Raw genomic sequence first — 25160 nt, forward strand, 5'->3', positions numbered from 1 at the left:
TGAAAAACAATCAGTCGGTTGTCTCACAGATGAAAACACTTAAATTCCTCGAAGATTTATCTCAAGTTCATCTCTTCTCGGCTATGTCTATCATCTGAAAACACGAGGTAAACAACACTATATTCAAAACAGGCGAACAGATTCAATTCTATTTAAATGTTCCTGGCTCATTTAACCCAGGCCTTTACAGAATAACATTGAATATGATTTAGGTCTTTTTATTTTCTACTTGACTTTCTTTAACTGATCACATTTTGGATTAAAATGTCTCATCTTCTGACTCCTTTTTTACATCCTGCTTCTTAGACTATTATTTATTCCATTTTGTAGTTCTGACTATGACCTTTTTTTGCCCAAAGTCTTAAACAGGCAGTAAAAATGGAACATTCTCAACAATGAAACTGAATTAATGCAAATGAATGTGCACTTCCACAACATACGTGTGAACTCCATTTCCTTATTTACACACACTAATGATTTACAAAAACCCACCTTTTTAAATGACAGAAAAACTTTTGAAGCATCATACAATGTAAGGCACAAAAGTGTACAAATGTACAAGATCTGACATTTTATTTAAATACTGCAAACGGAGAGAAAAATTAAGCAAATTCTTCTGCTGTATAGTTTTAAAACTATATATTGCATTACTGATCATTTAACAGCAATCCTATTTTAATAGGGCATTATCTACAATAAAGTGCTTGTTAATATCCTCTCTTACCATCTGCCATCATCTGATGAACACAGACAAGCCCATTCTCTTTCCCACTAAGATGTGTCTAGTTTTTAATCACTATCCAATTCGGTTTAAAGAGTAATTCACTTTAAAGTCAAAACCAGGGTTATTTTAAACCGAAGTTACTTTTTTTTCATTGCTTAATGGCATTCTGTCGTCTTTACAAAAGTCTTCACAATAAAATATACACAACAGGAATGCATTTGTTTAATAAGAGATTGTCAGCTCCCTATATTTAAAGGGTACTCAGTCAAGTGCATTGCCACGAAAACACAGAGCGCCCTTTTAAAGACATGCTAGAACACTTCATTTTGTCTGTGCTTTCTTACAAGAGAAGGCTGTTTAGTTTAGAAGAAAAGAAAAAAAAACTCAGTATAGGCATAGCCATGAAATCATAGCTAACATTCTCACTATAAAACACATCCGTACACATAAAAATCACAGTCAGTGAACCCTGTTTTGACCCTCCTGCTATACACCCTTAAATATGTTCTGCATTATACACCAGGGTGTATTATACCAAGGAACTGACCGAGCTCGGTACCAGCGGTCATAAGGTCCTCTGTTCGCTCCAAAACGTCTGGAGTGCAAAGTTCCGCTGTTTTGTTAGGGTATCGGAGGGTGGGTGCAGATCACTGGGGGGAGAACACTGCTCAACGTGACCGCTGCTTAACTCCAGCTTATGATATGGTCTGGATCGAACCGGCCAGTGGCTCATCCCTTCCTCTTCTCCTTCCAACAGGTTTAAGCTAGACTACTAAAATGGGTATCTTCTCCAAGAGGAAGTGCTAGTTCATATAAGAGCAAAAAAAATCTGATTTATTACTATACAAAAAATTTTACTTACAGGTAAGGGCAAAAGTACAGTAGTGATAATTTTGTAATACATTTTGGCAATTTTATTCATATAATATTCTCAAGTTTGAGCTTATCAGTAGTTCCCAAGCTGAATCTGACTGACAGAGTCAGTGCTCCTCCTTCAATCCTCTGCATGTAACTCTTCTACCTCCAACAGCCATGACTTCTCAATGAAGTCTATCTGACTGATCAGTCCCAGACCAACAGGAGTAGGGATATTTAGATGTTTTCTGCATTTTCTTTTGCTTGTCCTGCTCCTTCCCATGAAAATAGTTGTTCAGATAGCAGCATGGCTAGGCACATACATGGAAGGACACAATGGGATGCCTGAGCTGGTGAGGACTTTATTTATTATCCACTTGACTGACCGGCACTTCAACCCCCTTCTGTCCACTAGCTGTGAAGGGAAGAGACATTAATCTAGTTAGCAGAGCATAAAAGAAACTATTACATTCTATCAGGAGAACTTTCTAGCAGAAGTAAATAGTTCCTGTGCATTTCTGAATAGGATCTACACAATTCCTGGATGTGTTTCTGCTTAGAATTTTCACCATAATACAGATACCAGATACACCATGTAAAATAATGTAAATAAAATCAATAAATATTGTTAATTTATTCATATTTATATGAAAATATTTCTACATAAGTAAGCTTTACAATATAAGAAGCAGCCTGTGTAATAGATACTTCAACAAAGGGCAAATATGCTGCAATACAGTTAACATGGCAAAAAACGCTCATTCATTATTGCTTTTGCTTTGCTATATTTTTATATTAAATACATTTTATTAACTGCTTACTGAATAAACACGGGTCTATTTTAAAGTTTTAAATACATTTCGTTGTTTGTGATGTATGATTAGTCAGCAAAAGCAAGTGCTGTTCTTCAGAGAAGAACTTAATATGCAGGAAACAAACAAACTTCTAGAACTCATACAAGATACTAAGATCACACAATGTTTGTTCCCAATCTTAAAATTGTCCAATTCACTAAACATCTGACTGCTGTAGTCTCAAATTCCTGTCAAGGTTGATAAGTGTAAAATCTGATGTAATATTCTGTTATTCCAACTAATTCTTCTTAATGCTCAACATGCTGGTCATTTAGACATGCTTTTATGCTTATTACCATGTTTGCAAAGAGTCACGATTTGATTTAGTGCACCCTGCCTATCAGTTCAAACAAGTCTGTCCTTTCTGTCCTGATGTATATAATCAACAAAGTTTTTTCACATGCAGAACTAAGGCTAACTGTAGGGTTTTTTTCACACCATTGTATGTAAACTCTATAGACTCAGGAAAATCCCATATCAAACCAACCCTTGAGGCACCAACAACCATGCCACAGGTAAAGTCAGAGAGATCACAATTAAAGTTCCTGAAAAAGTGGACCTGCATCGATAAACTCAACAACACTGCAATGCTTTAAAGTGTTTGGAGTAAAAACATACCACAATGTCATTTCATTAGGTCATTCCAAAAACGATATTCTTCACTGACTTTGGCGCTAACATCATTTAGAAACGAATATAAAGGGTTGCATGGTGGTGTTTTCCAATTATGACATAAAATGATATATATATATATATATATATATATATATATATATATATATATATATATATATATATATATATATATATATAAAATAAAATAAACCCACAGACTTATTTTAACAGTCATGAATTTTTAAACTCACCTAGTCTGTACTTTTCCTTAGCTTTGGCTCGCTCTTTGGCGTCAAAGTACCAAACTGTGATGGCGTATCTGTGGCAAAAACAAACAATTGAGATGAGTCTAGAGCTGTAACAATTCTTCAGGTAACTCGAGTAATTCTATTACAAAAATTCATTGAAGCAAATTTTGCCTCAATGCTTCATTTAGTCCATTGAGCTACACATGGAGCACTGCGTTTCCCACGGACCATTATTACTCACGCACCACCCGCTAAACTCTGTAGCACTCTGGACAGGGAACACAAAAGATGCTGCAGAATGAAAAATGGAGGAACGGGGAGAAAACAAGAGAGAAGATTTATACAGAAGTTCATTTCATACAATTTTGCCTAATTCCGAGTTTTTTTCTCGCCATTCTGACTTTTTTAGCCAATCGGGAAGATGCACCTTCTCTGTAGTGCCAGAAAACTTTACACATTGAACATTAAATAGGGTACAATCAATAGAATCGCATGGAATCAAACTAAGCCTCTGATCCCTAGAGGGAACTCTAACTAACAATCAGCTCTAGAGGAGACGGAACTGAGATGAACTAAGACTGATGACGGTTACTGGGGGATGCACCAAAAATGTTGGATGTTTACCATGAATGAAGTCAGTATTACGAAAAAAAAAAAAAAGTTGGAATTAGGCAAAAAAAAATTGAGAGGAAATGGGTTTCTATAGGATTTAGGCCAAATAAAGAGAAAGAAAGTTTCCAATGTTTGGGATCTAGTTGGGAACCAAAACATTAGGAAAACACCATAAAGGTGCAGAAATCTGAAATTAAATTTTTTTTAATGATTTTTTTTTTTATGTATAATTTTGTATTTACATTTTGATGTAATATGCCAATTAAATGCACTAAATGGGTTTAGTTTTCACAGATATTCTTGTATGCAATTTTAGCAATAAAAATGTAAATCTTTCTAAAAAGGAAACAAGTAACTTGTTTATTTTAAGAGACCCATCTTATTTTCTCTTGTATATTTAGTACTGCTCTATAATAAAGAAAAACTACTTTTATCCGACATATACTAGATGACTAAAATAATCAATAGCAACAGCTCTAGATGAGTCCTGCAATTAAATATGACTACTTGCCAATGAGTGAATTTTTTTGCTAATGCTATATAATACTACAAACTTTTCAAAATAAACTTGTACCACAGAGAATAAATGAAGTTTGAAAACCTGGCTTTTATTCAACATTGTAATAATTACACTGCTTTTCTATAGAGATTTCTGCATGGGATATGGGATACTGGGTGTAAACAAGACTGCTTGTGCAGTGAAGAGCTCAATCTGATAATGGTAAAGAGCAGTTTAAAGCAAAGGCTAGATACATATGGAGAGCTACACTGTCACTTAGACTAATTTGTTTATTCCACTCTCTCGTTTGCTGTTGTATGAACTCTACTGTTCACTCAGGAAAAGCGTACTTCCTGTGCCCTGCCTCACCCCCCAGCTGTCACTGTTACAAATGCACGAGACACCTATATTATTTTCAGCCCCCTCCCTACAGTGGTGATGTCTTAAATATAAAAACCTACAGAATTTTACACCACTAAATAAAATTATATATATATATATATATATATATATATATATATATATATATATATATATATATATATATATATATATATATCATATATATTAAATAGAAACTACAGAAACAATGTCTTCTGAATATAAAATTAAACAATTAAATGTAATTGATCTACAATCATTTTGTCCATGTGCAAAGCATGGTGCAATTCTCTCAAAACAGGCTCCATACTAGCACTTATATAAACTATTTAGTCAAACTATGCAGTCGTGCAACATAATGTACTTGTGCTAATTTCAAATTATTATCTCAAATAAACATAAACTAAACATGTCCCTGGGTTAGTGCTCGCTTAGCAAATATCAGCAAAAGACTCAGTTCAGTTTCTAGCAAAGTTCACCAATAAGTTAGAAAATGTCTATTTGTCAATTTGTCAATGTCAAGTTTTACCTCTTGAAACCAATACAAACACTACAGAGTTACGTAACACTTGGCTAACTATTATACTGTGTAAACCAATAGCTTAGATTGCTATCACACTAGATCACATTATACTAACTATTACATAATTTACTTCAGTGGCCCAGATCACTATCCAGCTAGCTAACTTCAAAACAAACTCAACTATTTCAAAAGAAAACAGAAGACAAAATATAAACTCACACTTGTTCCTAAAATAACACTGATTCTCCCAGACACTGCTGTATTTACACTTCTACTGTAGGTCATGCAAGAAACCAAAACAAAGAGTGTTTTCCGTTTCAGTGAAAACCAAACAAACTTTTTTTCAACTGAAAAAATGCTTTTAGAGAAGGACCAGCTTCATCTTTTTTAAATGTAATTTCTTATTTGTTTTTCTGGAAGAGTTAACATCCTAGTGTGGAGATTTGCGTGTGCGTGAATTAGCATGCCATGTTTGGCTAGGTGAGAGGTTACGAAGGACTTGTGTCGAGAGGAAGCGTGTGCGTGAGAGCAACACAACTCTCAGCCGGTCACAGATTACAAGGAAGTCAAAGACGTAAGATTGTGTGTGAGATGTCAAACAGCCCCGATGGTGCTCCCTTTTGTTTACAACACTACCGCATGTTCACAACAGCTAAGCTCACCGAGTAGAGTAGGCCGGTTTCACTTCATGGGGGTTTCGTCTGTCTGACCAGAAAATGAGCAGGCGGTCAAAGAAGGGCTCAATGTTAGCGACAACGTTTCGGCCCTCTGGGTAAATCTGCAATAATCCACCATGAACCTGAACACACAGACACACGACAAACACACAAACAGATCACACATGCTGATAAGACCCAGAAATCACCAGAGGATTAAAATCAACTTTATAAAACGTGCACTGGTTTATCTGTTGTATATGGATAAAATATTCTCTGATGTTTTTTTGTTGTTGTTCAGTAAAACAAACAGGTTTGAGATGAGCAGATAAAAGAAGACAGCGTAATATCATACTGCACCTTCACATCCCAGTTCTTATTCAGATAGTAGATACAGGTAATGCAGCGCCCATCTCCGTTTGGATTATCAACGTGACGCACATATTTCGTGCCGTTGCCAGGGTAACACGCCACCATAGCCTGAGGAGGGAAGCGGAAAGGTCATTCTGAGTAACAGTTGCAGAATACTGTGGGTGAACAAAACACCGACTAAGCCTTATTACAATCAAATCTTTTCAAATCCTAAATCATAGTCTTTGGCTGTAAACTGATCTGTATACTGTGAATATACCTACATGTATAGGCATATATAAAAAAAAAAAAACAGGCTTGGATGTGGTCCAGTTCTAAATCATTAAACTTTACATAATGTGAATGTGCGAACAAAAGGGTTTAAAAAAAAAAAAAAGCATTAAACCATTTTAGATTCTATTATTCTCTATTGAAGAATACTTCATTTAAAAAATAACATTTTTTATAAAAAAATAAAAAATAACATAAGCTGCATATCAAATTATTCAGATGCCAATTAATTACTCAAATGCAGTTATTTGCCTCCAAGATTATAGTTGTGCATACAGTACATTGTTAAACATTTATGAGCAGAACTGCTGTAAGATATTTTTTCACATTCCTTTAAAAGCATGCATCCAAATGTCAGTTTTTGGAGTGCATTTGACTATTAGAGCTTCAGCAGATAAAGTCAAGTCAAGTCAAAAGGCTTTTATTGTCATTTTACTATACACAGTGGTACACAATACACAGTAAAAATGAGACAACGTTCCTCCAGAACCCTGGTGCTACACTAAACAACATAGAGCTACAACACACAACATAAAACTACATAAAGGTCATTGAGTGCAAATTGTGCAGACAATAAACAGTACAGACAGACAACACAAGACAGTGTGGGACAATACACATAACACAAGATAGCACCAACCAGTAAACCTACTGTATACTCTGAATATACAATACTGTGCAAAGAGGACTATGAAGACTATGTGGCATATGGCATAAACCATCATGTTTTGAATTCAGCAAAAAAACACAATCTGGAGGCAATACCTGAAGAAACCTTCTATCAAAAATGTTCCCCACACACATTTTAGATGTAATTAGGCAATCATGTAAAAAAGAAAAAAAAAGACAAGCTCACCAGTTTAAAAAAACGACAATATATAAATTTATATATATATATATATATATATATATATATATATATATATATATATATATATATATATATATATATATATTTATTAGGGTTGTCAAAATTAATGTTTATGCAAATCAATTTTAACTAAAATAATTTCATTTTACTAATGCAGCACGCTTTCTTTTTGATAATATTTAATACAAATATTTAAAATATATATATAAAAGAGGCGAAATTAAAAGGCAACAAATTTATTTACAACGTCCTTTCTTTACTCCGATATTCACTTTAATTATTTTTAATCACTAAACATTGCCTTCCCAAACCATTCAGCATTGACCTCTCCTCAGCATTGCTTACCATGAACTGAGTGAAAGCAACAGGAACACAAATAATTCTTAAATAAACCAGGTTCTATATTTACCAATTAAAACAACCGCGAAAAAAAATTAACATATTACTAAAGAAACATGACATCTCAAAAAGAATTAATACTTTAATTTAATTAATACTTTTTTTTATTTAATTTGATACAATTTAAAGAATTAATTTCCAGAGTGTAAAACAATGTAATAAATATGAAATAGTTAATAACAATGAGAGATTTTAAGTCAAATTAATTAATTTAGGGTACATTTAGAACAGATTAAAATGTGGGATTATGTTGCGATTAATCACAAGTTAACTCATGACAATCATGCCATTAATTAATTGTGATTATATACTTTAAATGACTGACATAAAAATTTGTTTACTAACTTTAAGGCAGTCGCAATGGATCTGTTCTGCTGTGACTCACGATCATTATGATGGATTAATTTACAACAGTGCACCACATCTAAAAGCAGCTAATAACCACCGCAGTAGATTATTACATTTTTAGTCACTGTTGTGGTTTTTCATCGAATGCGTATGCATTTGTTGACCAATGCATATTTTTACTTTTTTTTTATTAAGCCTGTTAGTTTGCTGCGATTCTGCGTTTCATTCTCTTTTTATAGCATTAACAGCAGTAACTTATCTGTTATTATATGTTATTTACTGTGGCTTTACTACATTTAAATGCTTGTTTTCAATGTTTGTATATTTAATTTATGAATATATCATATAATTATTATACAAATTTTAAATAATTATATATTATAAATGTGTGCATTTTTGAAATTGTCAAAACAATGTATTATATTTTATATAGATTTTTTTAAAGCATGGTTACCAACTTGTCATCTGCAAAATACAATACAATTGTAGATTTATACAAATTGCTTTACCTTGCATACTCAAATGCTGTTGTTTATTTTATTTTTAACAGAAGAAAACAACTCAGCATGAATTAGAGTTTTATATACTTATAATAAGCAAAACATCAAAGAAAATTTTTATATTTTTTAAATTATTTAAAAGTAAAAGCACCCGATGGATAGATTATCAAAATGATCATTAGATGCGGCCCTAATTTATTATAGTTTTTTAGCAATAGTTTTTTTCATAATGCAATTCAAAAATGTTATGTTTAAATGAATCAGAATGACATCGAATCAACACGGTTATTCATTGTACAGCTCATGCAGTCTGTGCAGTCTATACAGTATAATGACATCTGTATAAAAAGTATGCGTGTTGTCTACTTACTTTGGTTAAATACATTATTTAACCGAATAATGTTCAACTGACATTTTAAACCTGTGCTAATTCCATACTGAGCCTTTGAGAAAACGCCCTGTTTCTCCAGTTTAATGTCTCCATGTCAAAAGAATGAATAGTTTGTATCGTACCTGCTTCATTGCAAGTGTGCATGAGTGCTGAACTAACAACGCCTTAAACAATGTTTCTCCTGCTCCAGATGTCCTGCTTTCTTTGCCAGTGGAAGCACTTAACAGACCCTTTCAGCCTTTAATTTTTATTTTAAATAAACATTTAAATAAACAGAAATGTAATGCAAAAAATCCTATACTATTTTAACTGTTTTACCACTTATCCATAAAAGAGCCATGATTTCTTTGTACTGTTAAATCAGTTTAGAGGACAAACCTCGTGCTAGCACTGGCGAAGTTAGAGAAGCAAAGGTTTCCGTCTGCATACATTCCATACGAATACTCATTAGCTCAGGAAGTGACATTGCTATTGCTAGTACATATTCTGTTGGCAGTAAATGGTATTCAAGTAGTACTTTGATTGAAAGCCAGGACATTAAATTTATCATGTTCTTTTGAATTTTCCCTCAGGTCACTGACAAGGCAATTAAGTCTTCCATTACATATAATTCCACAGCCACAAGAACTGCAGCAATATTACCACAAACCTTGATCTAGAACCAGAGGCCAATGCAAACTCAATTTTATATTGAACGATTATTGTTGTGTCAGAAAAATAATCCACTATCTTGCAACCTACTAATGATCAAACTCTACTTATATTAAAGGTTTAAAATATTGTATTAATATGTGTCACAAGCACACACACATTTTCCTTTAGTGTGACTTGCATGTGTACATCATAAATCAATGTATACTATATGGATACTTATTTTTGAACATCCCATTCCCCATTTAGTCCAAATTTCACCATTAAGGGAAGATTCTGAACTGAGATTTGTGCTTATTTAACCACAAGCTTGTTAGTAAAGTCATCTACTGATGTAGGGCGTGGACACCTGATGTACAGTCAGTGTTCCAATTTATCCCAAAGGTGTTCCCACATCCCAAATGGGGTCAAGGTCAAAGCTCTATAGCAGGCCACTGAAGATCTTCCACTTCAACCCATATAAACTTCATACCTCCTACTCTGTGGTAACAGATTGGGAAAGAACCAAATATGGTTGGAGAAGTCAGATGTCCTAATAATTTTGTCTATAGAGTGTATACACAAACATGCAAAGACACAAGGATGTGTATTACCAAATAACAAAAATTTTACTTTTGTAGAAAGATTTCATTATAAAAATCTTCATTATAAATTTTTATAAGTAGTTAGTGAAAGTCAATTGATAATGACTTCAAATTGAAAGTCAACTGATAATGACTGTCTACATTCTCTCTTCACAAATTTGAGGTTGTTTTTGCCACGTTACTAAAACATTTAAAACTTTAAATAGACCACTTTTATGCTGCTAGCCCTTTATCACATGTAAATTTGGTAAATCTGATGGCCTCTAAATAGCGTGGTTCACTCTTAGGTAAGAGACACGTCATCGGTAAACTGAGCCATCAGCGTTCCTGAGGTTGTTGGCTGATTCTGTGATAGCGTCAGAGCTTTATCATGCCCCAGAGAAAACGCATCATTCCTTCCCCACCCAAACAAGCTCTCACTGTTTTTTTATTTTAGCTTTGATCACACATCCCCTCTCCATGTGTTGCACAAAACCATCTGTTATTCTCCATGTGTACAAAATTCATTTAACAGTATGCCATTTTTATCCTTGTAGCATCAACCCCAAACAAAAAAGTGTAAATACACAGTGAAAAAATTATCTTTATTTTAAAGTTAGTAGCATTTGGAGCAGGATATTGCATCTGATCACTTACAGAGGCAATAAGAGAAGAAATCTACGTCAAACAAAAGACTAACAAACACTTATTAGTTACCGAGTGGATTAAGGATGAGGGTCATGTTGTTGTAACCAGATATCAGAGATGACTAACACATAGTGGTAATCCTTGATATACAAGAATAGCATTTATTTTTGTAGAGAAAACAAACAGCTCAAGATTTCAAACAGCTCACAAAATTGGCTACAAGTTACCCAAATAATATTTACATAATAGTTATACTTAATTGCTCAGCAAAGTAACAGCACTTTTTAAAACACCAGAACTGTTCATCTATTGACTAGCATATAATACAAATATATTAATTTAAGATTAATTTCTTTCTAAATATCTTATAAAGTGACTGCATTTAACCAAAAACATACATAGGCTATTTTGTAAATCCATTTATTTATGATTCGCTTACTTATTACAAAATGTAGAAACTAGGTCAGTTGAGAATCTAAATTTTCACTTTAAGTTATTGACTATAAAAACACAAAATAATAAAAAAAATCTGCTCTGAACAGATTGTCGACTTCAGTGTTTCAACCAAATAAGCCAATGTTTTTATGTTCAGAGGAAGCAGTGAATTTTAGCATGAAAGAGGTGGATGGGATTAGTGCTTATAGAAAAGGAGCTGGCCTGATCCACAAGAAGCTTTCAAATAGACACAACATAATCATTGGGTATGAATAACGATTTCTTATTTTGAGTAACAGGTGACAGGAGCACTAAAAATAACACTAATGAATCGAATGATAAAGAAGCAGACCTCTTTATTAAGTGGCTTCATAAACATACAGCAACATGCAGAACCACTCACAATAATAAAGGGAAAACACAACACAGTTGGGCCAAACTCAAAATGGCAAATTATTAACACTTAAAGATTGTAACAAAAAACTATTGGTCAGGAAATTAGAAAGAATGAAACAAATGCACTCGTGAGACGTCCTGTCCCCATTTACTTTTGCTGCATAGAACCCTGGAGAAAATGCTAAAAACAAGGAAATTCACTTTTTTAGTCACTTTTACACAAAGGTCAAATAAGTTTGATGTATAATTGACACAAATTTCTTTTCACAACCCAACTATCTGAAGCTCAACAACACTGAATGGAACGTCGACTCTTTCTATTAATAAATTTAAAAAAAAGTTGTGTACAAGTTTACCTACAGCTACCCCTACTTTACTTACTTTACGAATGTTTCATTCTTGCTAATTTTATGACCAATGATTAAGACTTTTGAAAGTTTAATAATTTACTATTTCTGCCCCAGAGTTGATTATATAGGTCTGCTACTAACAATATGATCAAGAACAACACTGTTAATAACCAAAATGATAGCTCAAGTACTTAAACGGTCAAAAAAAGGGTTAGGTATTGTTATATTAAAGCCTGTAGTCTCTTAGTAGGAAAATTATTGTATCATCTCTACCAATTCTCTATTGACCCTCCATGTTGTTCACAGTCCTTTTTATCCTCTCTTCGTTCCTTCCTGTTCTTGTTCTTTGTTTGGGTAATTAGTTTCACCTGTTGCTTGTTGCTCGTCTGTTCATCTTTTTTTAACCGTCTGTGGGAACCATCCCCAGCCACTCTCAGTGCCGGTCCCAAGCCCGGATAAATTGGGGAGGGTTGCGTTAGGAAGGGCATCCAGCGTAAAAACATGTGCCAAATCAAACGTGCGGAGGATCCGCTGTGGCGACCCCTAACGGGAGAAGCCGAAAGAAAGTGCTGTGTGTGTACTAATCTGGGAAGATCATGTGATACACAAATTCTAATTTGGTGCTTTGTTCATTGACATTTTTGTGTTTCAGTGGTGTTTGTGTTTGGCCTGCCCGTCTGGACTCTGATTATAGATGTGCTTGCTATGTGCCTGTGTTTTGACCTCTGTCTGGGGTACAGATTACAAGTACTGGATTAGCACAAATGGAGTACATGCTTTTATCTGCAGCTCTTTCCTACAAATGAGGGAGGTTGTCCCATGATAACAGGAGGACTCACTTTAATTACTCCAATCAACATGAGAGCAAGGCACAGCAGTTTCAGCCTTTGCTGCAAGCTTAAACACAACAAGCTAAAGATCATCAACAAAGGCACTTGCCAGACTGAAGAAATAAAAAATGGTGATGAAAGGGGTCTGAAAATATGAAACATTTTATGTTCAATCCTCTAGTACAGTAAAGAATGCTTAAAAAGCCCAAGCAAAAGGTACCCTGATGCTATTCTGGAGGCTAAAACACCTTACTCACACTATATATATTTTAATAGGTATAAATACTTTAAATCTGAGATGCCAAAAATCTGACACCCAGTATCAGGTCGATTACAAGAGCAAAAAGAATATGGCCGATCAGATATCGGATACTGGAAATGTTTACTCAGAGACTTGCCGTTTTTGTTAACATATGAATATGATCAATTTAATCACATTTACATTAATAATTTTTGTGTAAAAGAGTACAATTTCTTTTTAAACCTAATTTTTAAAATAATATTTTAAATTGGCTGTAACTCAAACCACAACAGAATCTGCTCTCATTTTTTTATCTTTTACACTTTTGCTTAACACAAGATGTTATTCAAGATGGTCGACAGATTTAAAAAGGCCAATGTTGAGCAAACAGAATCTTAAATCATTTGAATTTTCTTTTGTAATAAAATATTATTCAAATACAGTTCCTGTACGTCTCACCGATACATTGAAACAGATACAATTCCACTTTGTATTAACTACTGTGTAGCAAAACCTATAAATAAAAATACAGAAATCAACAAAAATCAAAGTTTTACACTGTGAGTTGCCTAAAGATTTCCACACTAACAAATTACGTTGGCGTTGTGTACACACAATCATTTATGCAATTATACAAGCCTGTAAGGATGTGTTATCTAAGAAGTACATTCTAAAGGTGTGTACAAATATATATAAAATAACAACTGAAAATAATCAGAATCAAATGGGTCTGAAACCTGCAGATATTTACTTTTTTGCTTGTAACACAAAATCATCAGCACGGCATTGGAATCTGATGCACAACTAACTGAAGTATAAAAGCACTTTTCTCTCCGAAATTGTACAACAAGAATAATCCTGACTGCACACATTTTGCGCTTTGATAAGAACAGAACAGTGAGTAAGAAGGACATGGGAAGATAAGACAGTACAAATACAGGGACAGGGGTGCAGCTCAGGGCACTGTAACGGCCCTGTACTCTCGGAGCATTTAGAACAGTCAACAATGAAACATGAATCAATGACCCTGTGAGTCACAGGGATTGTTAAAGGCTACTTCTGATCTCAAATGATTGGTGCATTGCATAAATCACCATGTGTATTTTGTAATAAAAAGTCATGCTTCATCTCGGGTCATCTTGTTTGAATTATAATACTTGTGTCATGTATGCTATTGGAGTCATGTGTTGGATTATTTCATCTCAAAAACAATAATAGAGGAATCTTTGAAAATGCTTTCTGTTTTGAATAAAATTGCTTCTTCTACAGTACTTTTTTTTGTTGTAAGCTATGATCCAAATAAACTGTCAAACTTATTCAATTTGCAAGGTAATGGTTTATACACATTTTCTTAACTGACTGTATTTCAAGTTATTAATATGAACAAACCATAGGGTTAAGCATTAATGCCATAAAGTACAAACATTTGAATAAAACATTTGAATAAATAAAATAAATATTAATACAAATTGATAGTTTTTAAATAAAATAAATAAATAAAGTAAATATTTTAAGCAGTATTAAGCGGTGTTAAAAAAAAAAACATCGTTGGGAGACAACTCCACAATATGCAACCTGAACAAATTTCTTAAAGAACATAGGAGTGTGTTAACTGAGCCTGAGAAGTGCATTTTAATATTTGCACCTGGAGACCAGTGTTTAATAAATCCAAACTATTTTTAGGAATGAGCTGTATTCAATGTATTCAACACTATCTTTTCCAAATAACACATTTTAATACAGTGTACAATGTGCAATATATCTCTGACAGAGAGTCTGTGTGAAATTTGGGGAAAATATTTAACATTTTCCACCCCAGCTTGCTCTGTAACCTCAAAGGCAGTTTCAACATTCCCTTCAATTTTTCTTTTTTTACACAACAATGCATCTTAGTAATTGGTTATGAGCTCACATATGATAGCTTGGTGTGGTTGTGGCTGTCAGAAGAGGAATCCCAGTGACTCACTGTGCCCAAGCCACCATAAAAATCGCACAGCCGCCCTGTTTTTCCAATCCAAACATCACAGAACTGACTCGCTCTTATTTCTCATTTCTTTAGTCATTGCCTCCTACTTAATGCTGAAACCAGAGTTTCACTTAAAAAATCACTGCAAGATTAATTAGTGTTAATTTGTTCATGGCTGGCAGTGTGAAATGTGACATTATTGCCAGTGTGCAGTGCTCAGCAAGGGGAGGAGGAGAAAATCATTCAGGCGGTGTTTTTTTTAAACACAAACTCGCTTTGTGTCTATCTCTCTCTCCAAAGCATCCACCCATCTTATTTCAATGCATAGTTTTACAGATGCATAGACCGGAGGTGGGGGGAATGGTGTCATTTAATAGTGTCTTTGTGCTAAAGGTTTGGCGTAGGCAGAAGGTGGGACGTGACTTGAGCATTATTCAGGGTATGGCTACCCTCATCTCAATCTCACCTTCTGCATGTCTTGTTGCCAGGGAAACACCAGTGAAATATTTTCACCAACTAGCATAAAAGAACTTGATAAGGCTCCAGAGCAAGCAAAACAGAAGAGGGAGGAGGATAGGATAGAGTTTAAAGGGGAGAGAGAGAGAGAGAGAGAGAGAGAGAGAGAGAGAGAGAGAGAGAGAGAAGAGCAAATAAAGGAAAATAGAATATCCTGGGAGTGAGAAGGCAACTGCTTGCAAGGACCAGCAATCCTGATGCAACGATATCATGGATTAAGCTAAAACGCTAACAGATTTTTTAGAGCCATGGATCTAAAAAATGTAGAGCCATGGATCATTTTTTATCCACCCTCACCTGTATAAACTATATTTTATAATAAATATTTTCTAAGTTTGTGGACCTTACATAAACATTTGTTTGTAATTTTTCAGAATGTGTTTGTGCTGTCCCATTGTGATTTCCTTTCACAATAGTCCAAACCTGTTCCAATGTGACATTATATCTGTGCATAAGTGTACATAAGGTCCATGAAGACATGGACCTTATGTACACTTATGCACAGATATAATGTGCATAAGTGTACATAAGGTCCATGAAGACATGGTTTGCCAAAGTTGAAGTGGAAAAACATGAGTGCCCTGTCACAACTAGAAGTTGAAATGGAATGCTGACAGGCCTTGCATACAACATCAGGATCTGATATTTCCAAAACAATAGATATGATAGGTCTATAATACAATTCTCAAAAAAAAAAAAAGGGTGTGGTTGATAAAGTATCCATAAACTTTTGGCAATAAAGAGTATCTGGAACGGTTTACTAATCTGCCAAAAATACATAAGCCTAGCATATAACATGTAACTCAAATAGTGCATGCCCACTGTAATGGATATTGTCACATGCCAATATGGTTAAACATAGGATTATGGTTAATTACTGATGTGATGTCAGTAATTATGGCATGCATATTTTTGAGGGCATTTATTGAATTTTTTTTATATATATTATTATTAATAAGCAGCATCTTTTACAATTATTAATAAGCAGCATCTTTTTTTTTAAGGTAATCAGCAGTGTCATTCAGTGTGGTCATTACTTAGGATAAAAATAATTCTGCAATGGACTGTATTCCCATCATGGGTTTGATGAATGCATGGGGCATCAATGGACATTACAGAGAGAGGGGGGGCAACATTACACAGGCATGACCCGACTAGCTCAAACAGCCAGACCTACGTCATTGGAGTAGCTCCACTCCTCCATTTCGATGTGGGCTGACAGTCATGGTGGAACACTCAGACGGCATCTGGGTCAAATACGTCATCATACAACTATATAGCTACTACACATCAGCTAAAATATTATAATCACTGATAGGAAAAGTGAATGGCATCTCTCAAGAAATGAAATGCATTAGGCAGCAAGGAAATACTCAGTTCTTCTATTTGTGTGTTGGAAGCAGGAAATACAGCAAGTTATGGAGCTGAGAAACCTTTGTGATGGCTTGACAAGTGGATAAGAGAATTTCAAACAGTGAGCCTGTCGAGGTATTCCCGCTATGCATTAAGTACCAGACGTGGTTCATGACAGGACAACTAGTGAATCGAAGACAGCTTCATGAGTTTCATGAGTGCCCAAGGCCCACTGATTTGCATGAGAAACATAGTCTTGCCAATCTTGTCTGATTCCACAGAAAGACAAATTACTGGAAAGGTTTGCTGGCTATGAAAGAAGGTGCATCATGGCTTGCTGTGTACAGACTGTGTCACAGACTGGTCAGAAGGCATATGAGCATCAGACTCAGACTCTGGACAATGTTCTGCTAACTTTGACATGTACCATCAATGGTGGCTCAACGGTTAAGGCTCTGGGTTTCTGACCCTAACGATGAAGTTCCAACCCCCAGCATCACCAAGCTACCATTAACCCTGTCTGCTCTAGGGATGCCATATCATGGTTAACCTGTGCTCTAATCTTAACCTTCTAGCTGGTATATGTGAAGCAAATAATTTTATTGTGCTATAAAGTATATGTGACAAAGAGGTGGCTTCTTCTTCTAAATATTGCCACAGACCAGCATAATGCACCCTGCAACCCTGGCTAATGAAAGTTTCAGGAACCATGACAAGAACACATTGGAAAGTTGACAAAAATTCCCATATCTCAATTGAACATATGTGGGATATGCTGAACAAATAAACCAGAACTACCACAGCACAAAACATCTTTCAAGCTATTGTGGACTCCATGCCTTAATGGGTCAGAGCTTTTCTATCAGCACAAGGGAGACCTACCTGACTGTAGGCAGGAAGATTTAAATGTTATGGCTGAACAGTGAATAGGTAAAGTTTTCATAAGTGCTCTCTAGAATACACAAATACATAGAAAGTGCAGCGTAATACTACATAACAAATACCACCACACACTTGTAGGCAGAAAGAATGCATTGTTTTGGTACAGGGTTGCAGGTAGTTACTGACAGAAAAGTCTACAAACCTGATGCTCCGATACTGAGATCTGATAGGACAGAAGGTCTGCAAAACAACAGTGAAGCTACATACTACTCCCTAAATAATGAAAAATTAGATCGCTATAAAATTTAGAGCGCTAACACAAGAGTGGATTTGATCACATCCTATCACTATGTTCCAAAACAACCTTTATAGGTTACAAAGATTAAGACTCTGATGTCTGCCATTGTTTACAACAATCTGAATAACTTTGACCAACACATAAGTGTAAGTTTTGTGTCTGGGTTATGAAAAAGCATAATCCTCATAATATCATTGAACCATTTGCAGTAGGTTCCTCAAATCAATATTCGGTACAGTCTCTAGTCTCTACCCAGATCACCTCTCCAAATTAGCCTTAATGTAGAACTGACATGCACACACTTCTTCGACCTCAGTTTCTGTAATGAGGCAACCAGGATTGCAAAACTTGATAGAGGACGTGGAATGAGACATCTTTATTTCACAAGCCAGCCATTACTGACCATTATAATTACCCCCAAAATAAATAAGCACAAAAATTCCTTTAAAATTCACACTTTAATACCTTCACTAAAAACCCAGCAGCGGTATTGTTACCAAATAATAATACTGAAATTACATTAGCCACAACTCAATTGATGATCGTGTGTATTAATCTCTTGTTGTAAAAGTAATCACAAAGCATTGTTACAAAAGCGTTATAAATATAAATAAGAATTTATTGGAGTTATGAAAATGCAGAGTTTCGGGGAAAAGAACATATTTTAAAGTCCACCTTTATCCAACTTCCTATTAAATCTGTTTATGCATAAAACTGACAAATGCAAGCATTTAAGTCTTTAACAAACATTTTCTCATTTACCTTAAAACATCAGACAAAGCATATTGCAGCTTTCATCACTTGCTGATTTCTCCGTCTGATACCATTGTGTAACCCGGTGTTTTACACTGCATCATACAGCAAGCACATTCTCCATAGTACCAACTCTGGTGCATTGACTCAATGCATAATTAGCCTTCCAAAGCATTTAGAACTTCAGCAGCAAAAGAAATCGAAAAACAATCAAATTCAGTGTTCTCGATGCTGAAATGGTAAACACTACAAGGCTTCTTTTAGCATCTTGCTTGCTGCTCATTGTCTTCCCCTCCTTCATGTACCCAAACCAGGTCTAAGCCCTCACAGGAAAATTCTTATACACAAAAGTATGAAGCAGTACTGCTTCCTCTGTGCTCTTCTTTTGCATTAGTTTCATCAGTTCCTTGCTTTCTGACTTACCAAAAAGTTTTCTACTTTTGGGAGCCAATACTTGCCCATCCACTGGGGTGTACAGAAACAACCAGCATCATTCTAATACTCTGATCAAATAGTGTCAATAAGAATTTACTATGTCGCAATCTCAGTACCTTTACTTCACTACATCAAATCTCAGCTTTCACCCTTCAAGTTCATCTGCCTGCCATAAACCTCAAGAATGCCTTTAAATTCATCCCCTCATGCCGCATCAAAGGACTTTTAAATCACGTTTCCAGAACCAACTGGAATCTGCTAAGCAAATGTCATTCTGTATATGTCGAACTGTATAAAATATAATCGGCAGCTCGGTAAATGTGCAGAGCATGTTTTATTGAATGTAGAAAGAAATGAGATATGTGATTTTACTCTCATTTGGTTCTTGACTTTTCACACTGTGTAGTGTAAAGTGACTTGCATGACCGAGTCGCCTCAATTGCCAAAAGAAAAAATCCTCTAAATTCAAGCACACACAGCTGATAATATTTACAGTGAATAATTGATAGCTAACATAACTACCTCGCTAACTAACAGTCTGCCGCATTAACACTAATGTTAATACAGCATTATATATATAATTAATGTTATATACTGTGTGTGTATATATCATGCCACATTAACATTAGAGTTAATGCGGCAGACTGTTAGTTGTTAATGCAGCAGATTAATACAAAAAAAAAATTATAAATAAATAAATAAAAGATTTTATATATATATATATATATATATATATATATATATATATATATATATATATATATATATATATACACACACACACACACACACACACATACATACATTCTTCTTCTTCCTTCAGCTGTTTCCATTAGGGGTCGCCACAGCAGATCATCTGTCTCCATACCTCCCTGTCCTCTACATCTGCCTCTTTTAAACCAACTACCTGCATGTCTTCCCTCACCACATCAGCAAACCTCCTTCTTGGTCTTCCTCTTTTCCTCCTTCCTGGTGGCTCCATCCTCAGCATTCTCCTACCGATATACCCCATGTACCTCCTCTGCACATGTCCAAACCATCTCAATCTCGCCTCCCTCACCTTGTCCCAAAAACATCCTACATGCGCTGTCCCTCTAATATATATATATATATATATATATATCCCCACTGAAATAAGGTCTAACAGAACAGTAAAACTTGACACCCCTGAAGCAGCTGCTTTTGGTTCAGATGGTCTGTTCATAAAATAAAATCAGAGTGATAACACCAGGTTTGCATGTACTTGCATGTATGAAGCAGGTAGCAGCCCCTATCACTGCGGTAGTTCTGCTGCCGCATTGAACATTTTATGGTCATACTATAGTCTGAGGGACTGGGTCTTGATCAGAGCACCGAGATATATCACATATACAAGTTACATTTGCTAGAATAACACAGTTAATGATGCCTGTTTACACAAACACGTATGTACGAATTACATTTATCGACATGATTTCTCCAATCACAGCTTTGTTTTAACAAGAAATAGCATTGACTGGATTTTAATCTATTTTTAGAATACATTTTTCACTAAAGAAAAAATTTCCAGCATTTTTTAACCTTATGGAAAATAACGTACATCATAAATGTCAAAGTAGCTTGAATTAATTAGCTTTAACACCATAAACCTCGGTAGTCAGAAGGATCAGTAACCAGAATGACTTTACAGTGTATTGCTCCAAAGTTAAAAATTGGGATAAAACTACATTACAATTTCACAATTCTCCTTATGGCTGTTTCATCCTCAGACTTAACTGTTACATTAAACAGAATTAGTTCATTGTCCCTTTTGTACAACACAGTCACCTATGTTTACTACATTTATGACAAAATTCAGCTACTCCTTTTAAGTAGCAAGTTTTAATACAACATTCTCTCGTTCTTCTCCGAGATTAGGGCCTTTTTTTTTTGGAGATCTAATTTGCTACAGGGCTGAAAATTGAGAATAGATATAAAAAAAATAATAATTTACATTATCCCTTTTAAAAAATAGGTATAAATAAACACATCATGCATGGTGATAGGATTAGTCATAACAAATCAGACATCTGACACAGGTGACCTAGTGTGAATCCAGCTGACTTCCCACATGCTTCATACCAAAGCAGTTTATTTGCATACTGAAGAAATATGATGTGCAATCGCTTTGCATGAAAAAAAAAAAGGAGACATAGAACATAAGGGAGCAGACTGCTCTATATTCGGACACTGACATCCAGCTATTGATACACACACAGGCCTATAACTTACCTTAGTGCGGCCGTTAATAACATAATCCCCAAGCTTTCCTTTCGCTGAACTGTGCATGACGGCTTCGTCGACATGAGCCATGAGCTTGCCAATGGCCTCACAGCCAGGTTCTCCACCCTCCACCCAAGCTATCTGATCTCCACGGATGTTCTTAGATGGGATGTTCCTCTGGCTCACCAGCTGTCCTCCGCAAAACTTCCCACTGTGATTCAGCATCTCCACCTCCTGTAGCACCCGGTCACCTAGTTGTGAGCCCAGGAAATTATCTTTAACACAGATGCCATAGTATTTCATACAAGGCACTATGTAGAGCTGGGCAATACTCTCCATGGACCAGCTGGTTGCAACTCCACCCGCCGGCGGGACAGAGGGCACCCCCGCAGACACTGTACTTCCTTGTGCTGGGGTCTGGGTCACCACACTGTGCCTGTTGTGGAGAACCCGTGCAGGAGAGGACACATTGTGTGAGCTGCTACAGTGATTCAGATGCTGGCTCTTGCCTGCAATAGACCCAGCAGGCGGTGTGCTTTTCACGTTTTCTGTTTTGGAGTCATTTTCTACTTCTAGCCGTCTTCTTTTGCCGTCAGGAGACGAACAAAGGTCTTCCGGGCACTTTGGTGACCCGGAATCTGCTCGGGTTCCATCTAAACTTCCAGAGGTAATCTCGTCATCTTTCAGTCGCTGACTTCTGCATTTCAGCTCTCCATTTGATCGCTTCATGGGGATGGAGCAGTTGTCAGTTGGATGCTGGGTGCAGATGGTTGGGCCATTGGGCGTCTCACTTTGTCCATTCTTTTGCCTGCAGGAATCTGCTTGTAAAGGAAATCCGTTGTAATTCCCACCTAGAGCAGTCAGTGATGACACAACCTCGCCGTTGGTTTTGGGCTCTTTCAGAGCTGAGATACAGGATTTGGGCGGTAGACCCCCCAGGAGCTCAGTCGCCGCGGACGGGCTGCAGTAAGTGGTCAGGCCCATGATGACCGCCGCAGCGCCGCCGGTCGGTTCCTTCCGCTCGGATGCGCGAGACGAAACGCTTTCTTTTATAAAGTCCCTACCGTCCGAGCTCTCCATTTCATCTCGTCTGCTCCCGGATGCGCACGTCGCTCACGTCCGATCCTCATTTTCCTCCCAGTGCTTTGAGCACATAGCCGCTTCGCTGCGACTCCTGACGGCGCTGTAAAGCTCGGAGTCACGGGACCGCGGCCGGGGCAACTTCGTTCGCGCTGAAAGAAAACACAGGACTGCGTTAGTTTGCAGAATTTTACAAACAAACATATAGCCAACCACAGTTTCGCAGTAAACCCGGTCTGCGCGTGCCTGACTTACTTACACCTCCAGATGAACCATCTGCTCAGGGTGCAGGTGTGAAAGTCGGGCGCAAGACATTTCCTCATGCATCTACAGTTCACTGGTTCTCTTTGTCTTACTTACTTGGTTAGACAAAAAGTAAATATAACCAGATAAAAATATTTAATGATTAAAAACACACAGGCCGACAGTCAATGACCAACACTAAACCCGCACTCAGTGTGATCTAAACATCTGTATATAAACATGTGTATATGAATTATATATATATATATATATATATATATATATATATATATATATATATATATATATATTAAACGATTATACTATACAGCAGGTTTTACTGTATTCATGCTCTCTTAGATATCATCCCCAAAAACTGATAGACACCGAATTGCATTATATAAACCTAATATTTACGGGATCATTAAACCTATATAATGTGCACTATATATCTGGTCTATGTCTACGCTACGCATAACCAACCCCAGTGAACGAAAGGCGCGAGAACACAGATATACACCGTAAATACATGCGCTTACCTTCGCGTTCGCACTGCTGTATAAACGACCCCCCGGCTTTCACACTACATAGGGCACTCGAGAGAGTGAAAGTCTAATTCACGTCTTTTCCCTCCTCGTTTTTTTACACTACCTAGTGCCCGAAGGCGACCCGTTCACGCCCTATGCAGTGCGCCCATACAACGAGTGCAGCGCTGATAGAGACCGAGCCCGCCCGCGCGCGCCTCTCCAGTCCCGCGGCCCCGCCCTCCTCCTCTCTCTCCATCAGCGCCTCTGCAGCTCACACGTGCGCACTGGTCACGTGACCCCCCCCCCTCGCGTACGACAACAAATTGATTTTAATCGATTTGGTCAGTCCTTAGAATAAACAACCAACATGATTCTCAGAACCATTAATCACACACTGGGTAGAAATGTCATTGGCTTTTAAAATGTAGTTATAGATATTATAGTCATGATCCTGGCCCTTTTCTCCTCTGTCACTGTGTGCGTGTGGTGCGTGTGTGGTCTGGACTTTGTGTTTTAAGGTAAAGCCTGTGATGCTGTATCTGATTGTGCCACCAACAATGAGAAGCAGGAACATACTCCAGAATATGGCCATGATGAATGTTCTTATCCACAACCAGAGTTTCCGTCCTCATCTTGTAGGCCTGATGAAGCTCCGAAAGCCTTTAAGTCAAACACAGAAAATGTTTTATTATATTACATAGGGAAACGAGACAAAACAGTACAATTACTATTAACTATAACATACTCCAACCAGTACATTGGTTAGATTGTAACATTATGTCCGTTTTACTTGCTTGCTCCATATATATACAATTGCAAGGGTATCTTCTGCACACATTCCTCCTCAAGTCATTCCATAGTCTGATAGGATTTAGATCCTGGCTCTAACTAGGCTATTCCAAAATGCAGATCATTATTTTGAGCTATTATTTTGTTGATTTGTGCTTTATGCTGTCATCATGCTGGAAGGTGAATTGTTGCATAATTTTCATTTGTCTACCAAGCTCCTGCAGGTTTTGCACCAAAATAGATTGGCATTTTGAGCTACCTCTGTTTTTGAAAAGAGCCGCAGTCCCAGCTGAAGAGAAGCAGTCCTATAACATGACAGTTATCACCATGCTTTGCATGATATACTCTCTTTTTTCACATTCTTTCCATAATAAAATCTGTCGTATTAAGTATTGGAGTGTTTTAAATGTAAAATCAATATAGTTATTGTTATATAAATATAGCTTGTTTTTTTTAAGTTTGGAAAAAAAAGCTAAAAGTTGGAAATGAAGAATGGGGTATGCAGCAAAAAGTCAACAGTCAAACACAAATATGAAACCCTTGAAAACATCAGAGGTTTATATCTGGGTTCAACAGATGAATGTGAGGTAAATATAACAGGTCAAAGAATCCAAAAGCTGCTCACAAGATCAACTATAAAGGTAGTATGACAGCTCACATACAGTATCTCACAAAGGTGAGTAAACCCCTCACATTTCAGCAACTATTTCAGCTTATCTTCTCAAGGGACAATACTAGAATACTAGAAATGTAACTTGGATATATTTGAGTCAATGTGCAGCTTGTATACTGCTATAGCAGTGTAGATTTATTGTCTTCTGAAAAACACTTAACATACAGCCATT

At 36.2% G+C, this 25160-nt stretch overlaps 1 protein-coding gene across 2 annotated transcripts; it reads right to left on the reverse strand.

Moving 5' to 3' along the window:
* Window positions 1-548: 548 nt before the first annotated feature.
* On the reverse strand, window positions 549-23700 carry egln2 (egl-9 family hypoxia-inducible factor 2). Of its 2 annotated transcripts, none has more exons than XM_046862732.1 (6): window positions 23539-23700; window positions 21686-22908; window positions 6328-6447; window positions 5974-6110; window positions 3300-3367; window positions 549-1994 (listed from the first exon to the last, which is right to left on the reverse strand). In XM_046862732.1, exons 2-6 carry the CDS (start codon window positions 22754-22756, stop codon window positions 1942-1944), a joined length of 1449 nt encoding a protein of 482 aa, XP_046718688.1. In that variant the 5' UTR covers window positions 22757-22908; window positions 23539-23700; the 3' UTR covers window positions 549-1941. The 2 variants fall into 2 exon arrangements, with proteins under 2 accessions (XP_046718688.1, XP_046718689.1); XM_046862733.1 differs by lacking the exon at window positions 23539-23700 and adding an exon at window positions 23012-23119.
* Window positions 23701-25160: the final 1460 nt, after the last annotated feature.

Source organism: Silurus meridionalis, chromosome 12, assembly GCF_014805685.1.
Source record: "Silurus meridionalis isolate SWU-2019-XX chromosome 12, ASM1480568v1, whole genome shotgun sequence".
NCBI lineage: Eukaryota > Metazoa > Chordata > Actinopteri > Siluriformes > Siluridae > Silurus > Silurus meridionalis.

Bases quoted from the DNA above. Each gene is read 5' to 3' on its own strand.
- egln2 (XM_046862732.1), bottom strand. From the start codon at position 22,756: ATGGAGAGCTCGGACGGTAGGGACTTTATAAAAGAAAGCGTTTCGTCT. The intron at 6,448-21,685 runs GTAAGTTATAGG...TTCCCTCCTCAG, and splicing joins TTATTAACGGCCGCACTAAG to GCTATGGTGGCGTGTTACCC. The intron at 1,995-3,299 runs GTGAGTTTAAAA...TTCCCTTCACAG, and splicing joins TAAGGAAAAGTACAGACTAG to CTAGTGGACAGAAGGGGGTT.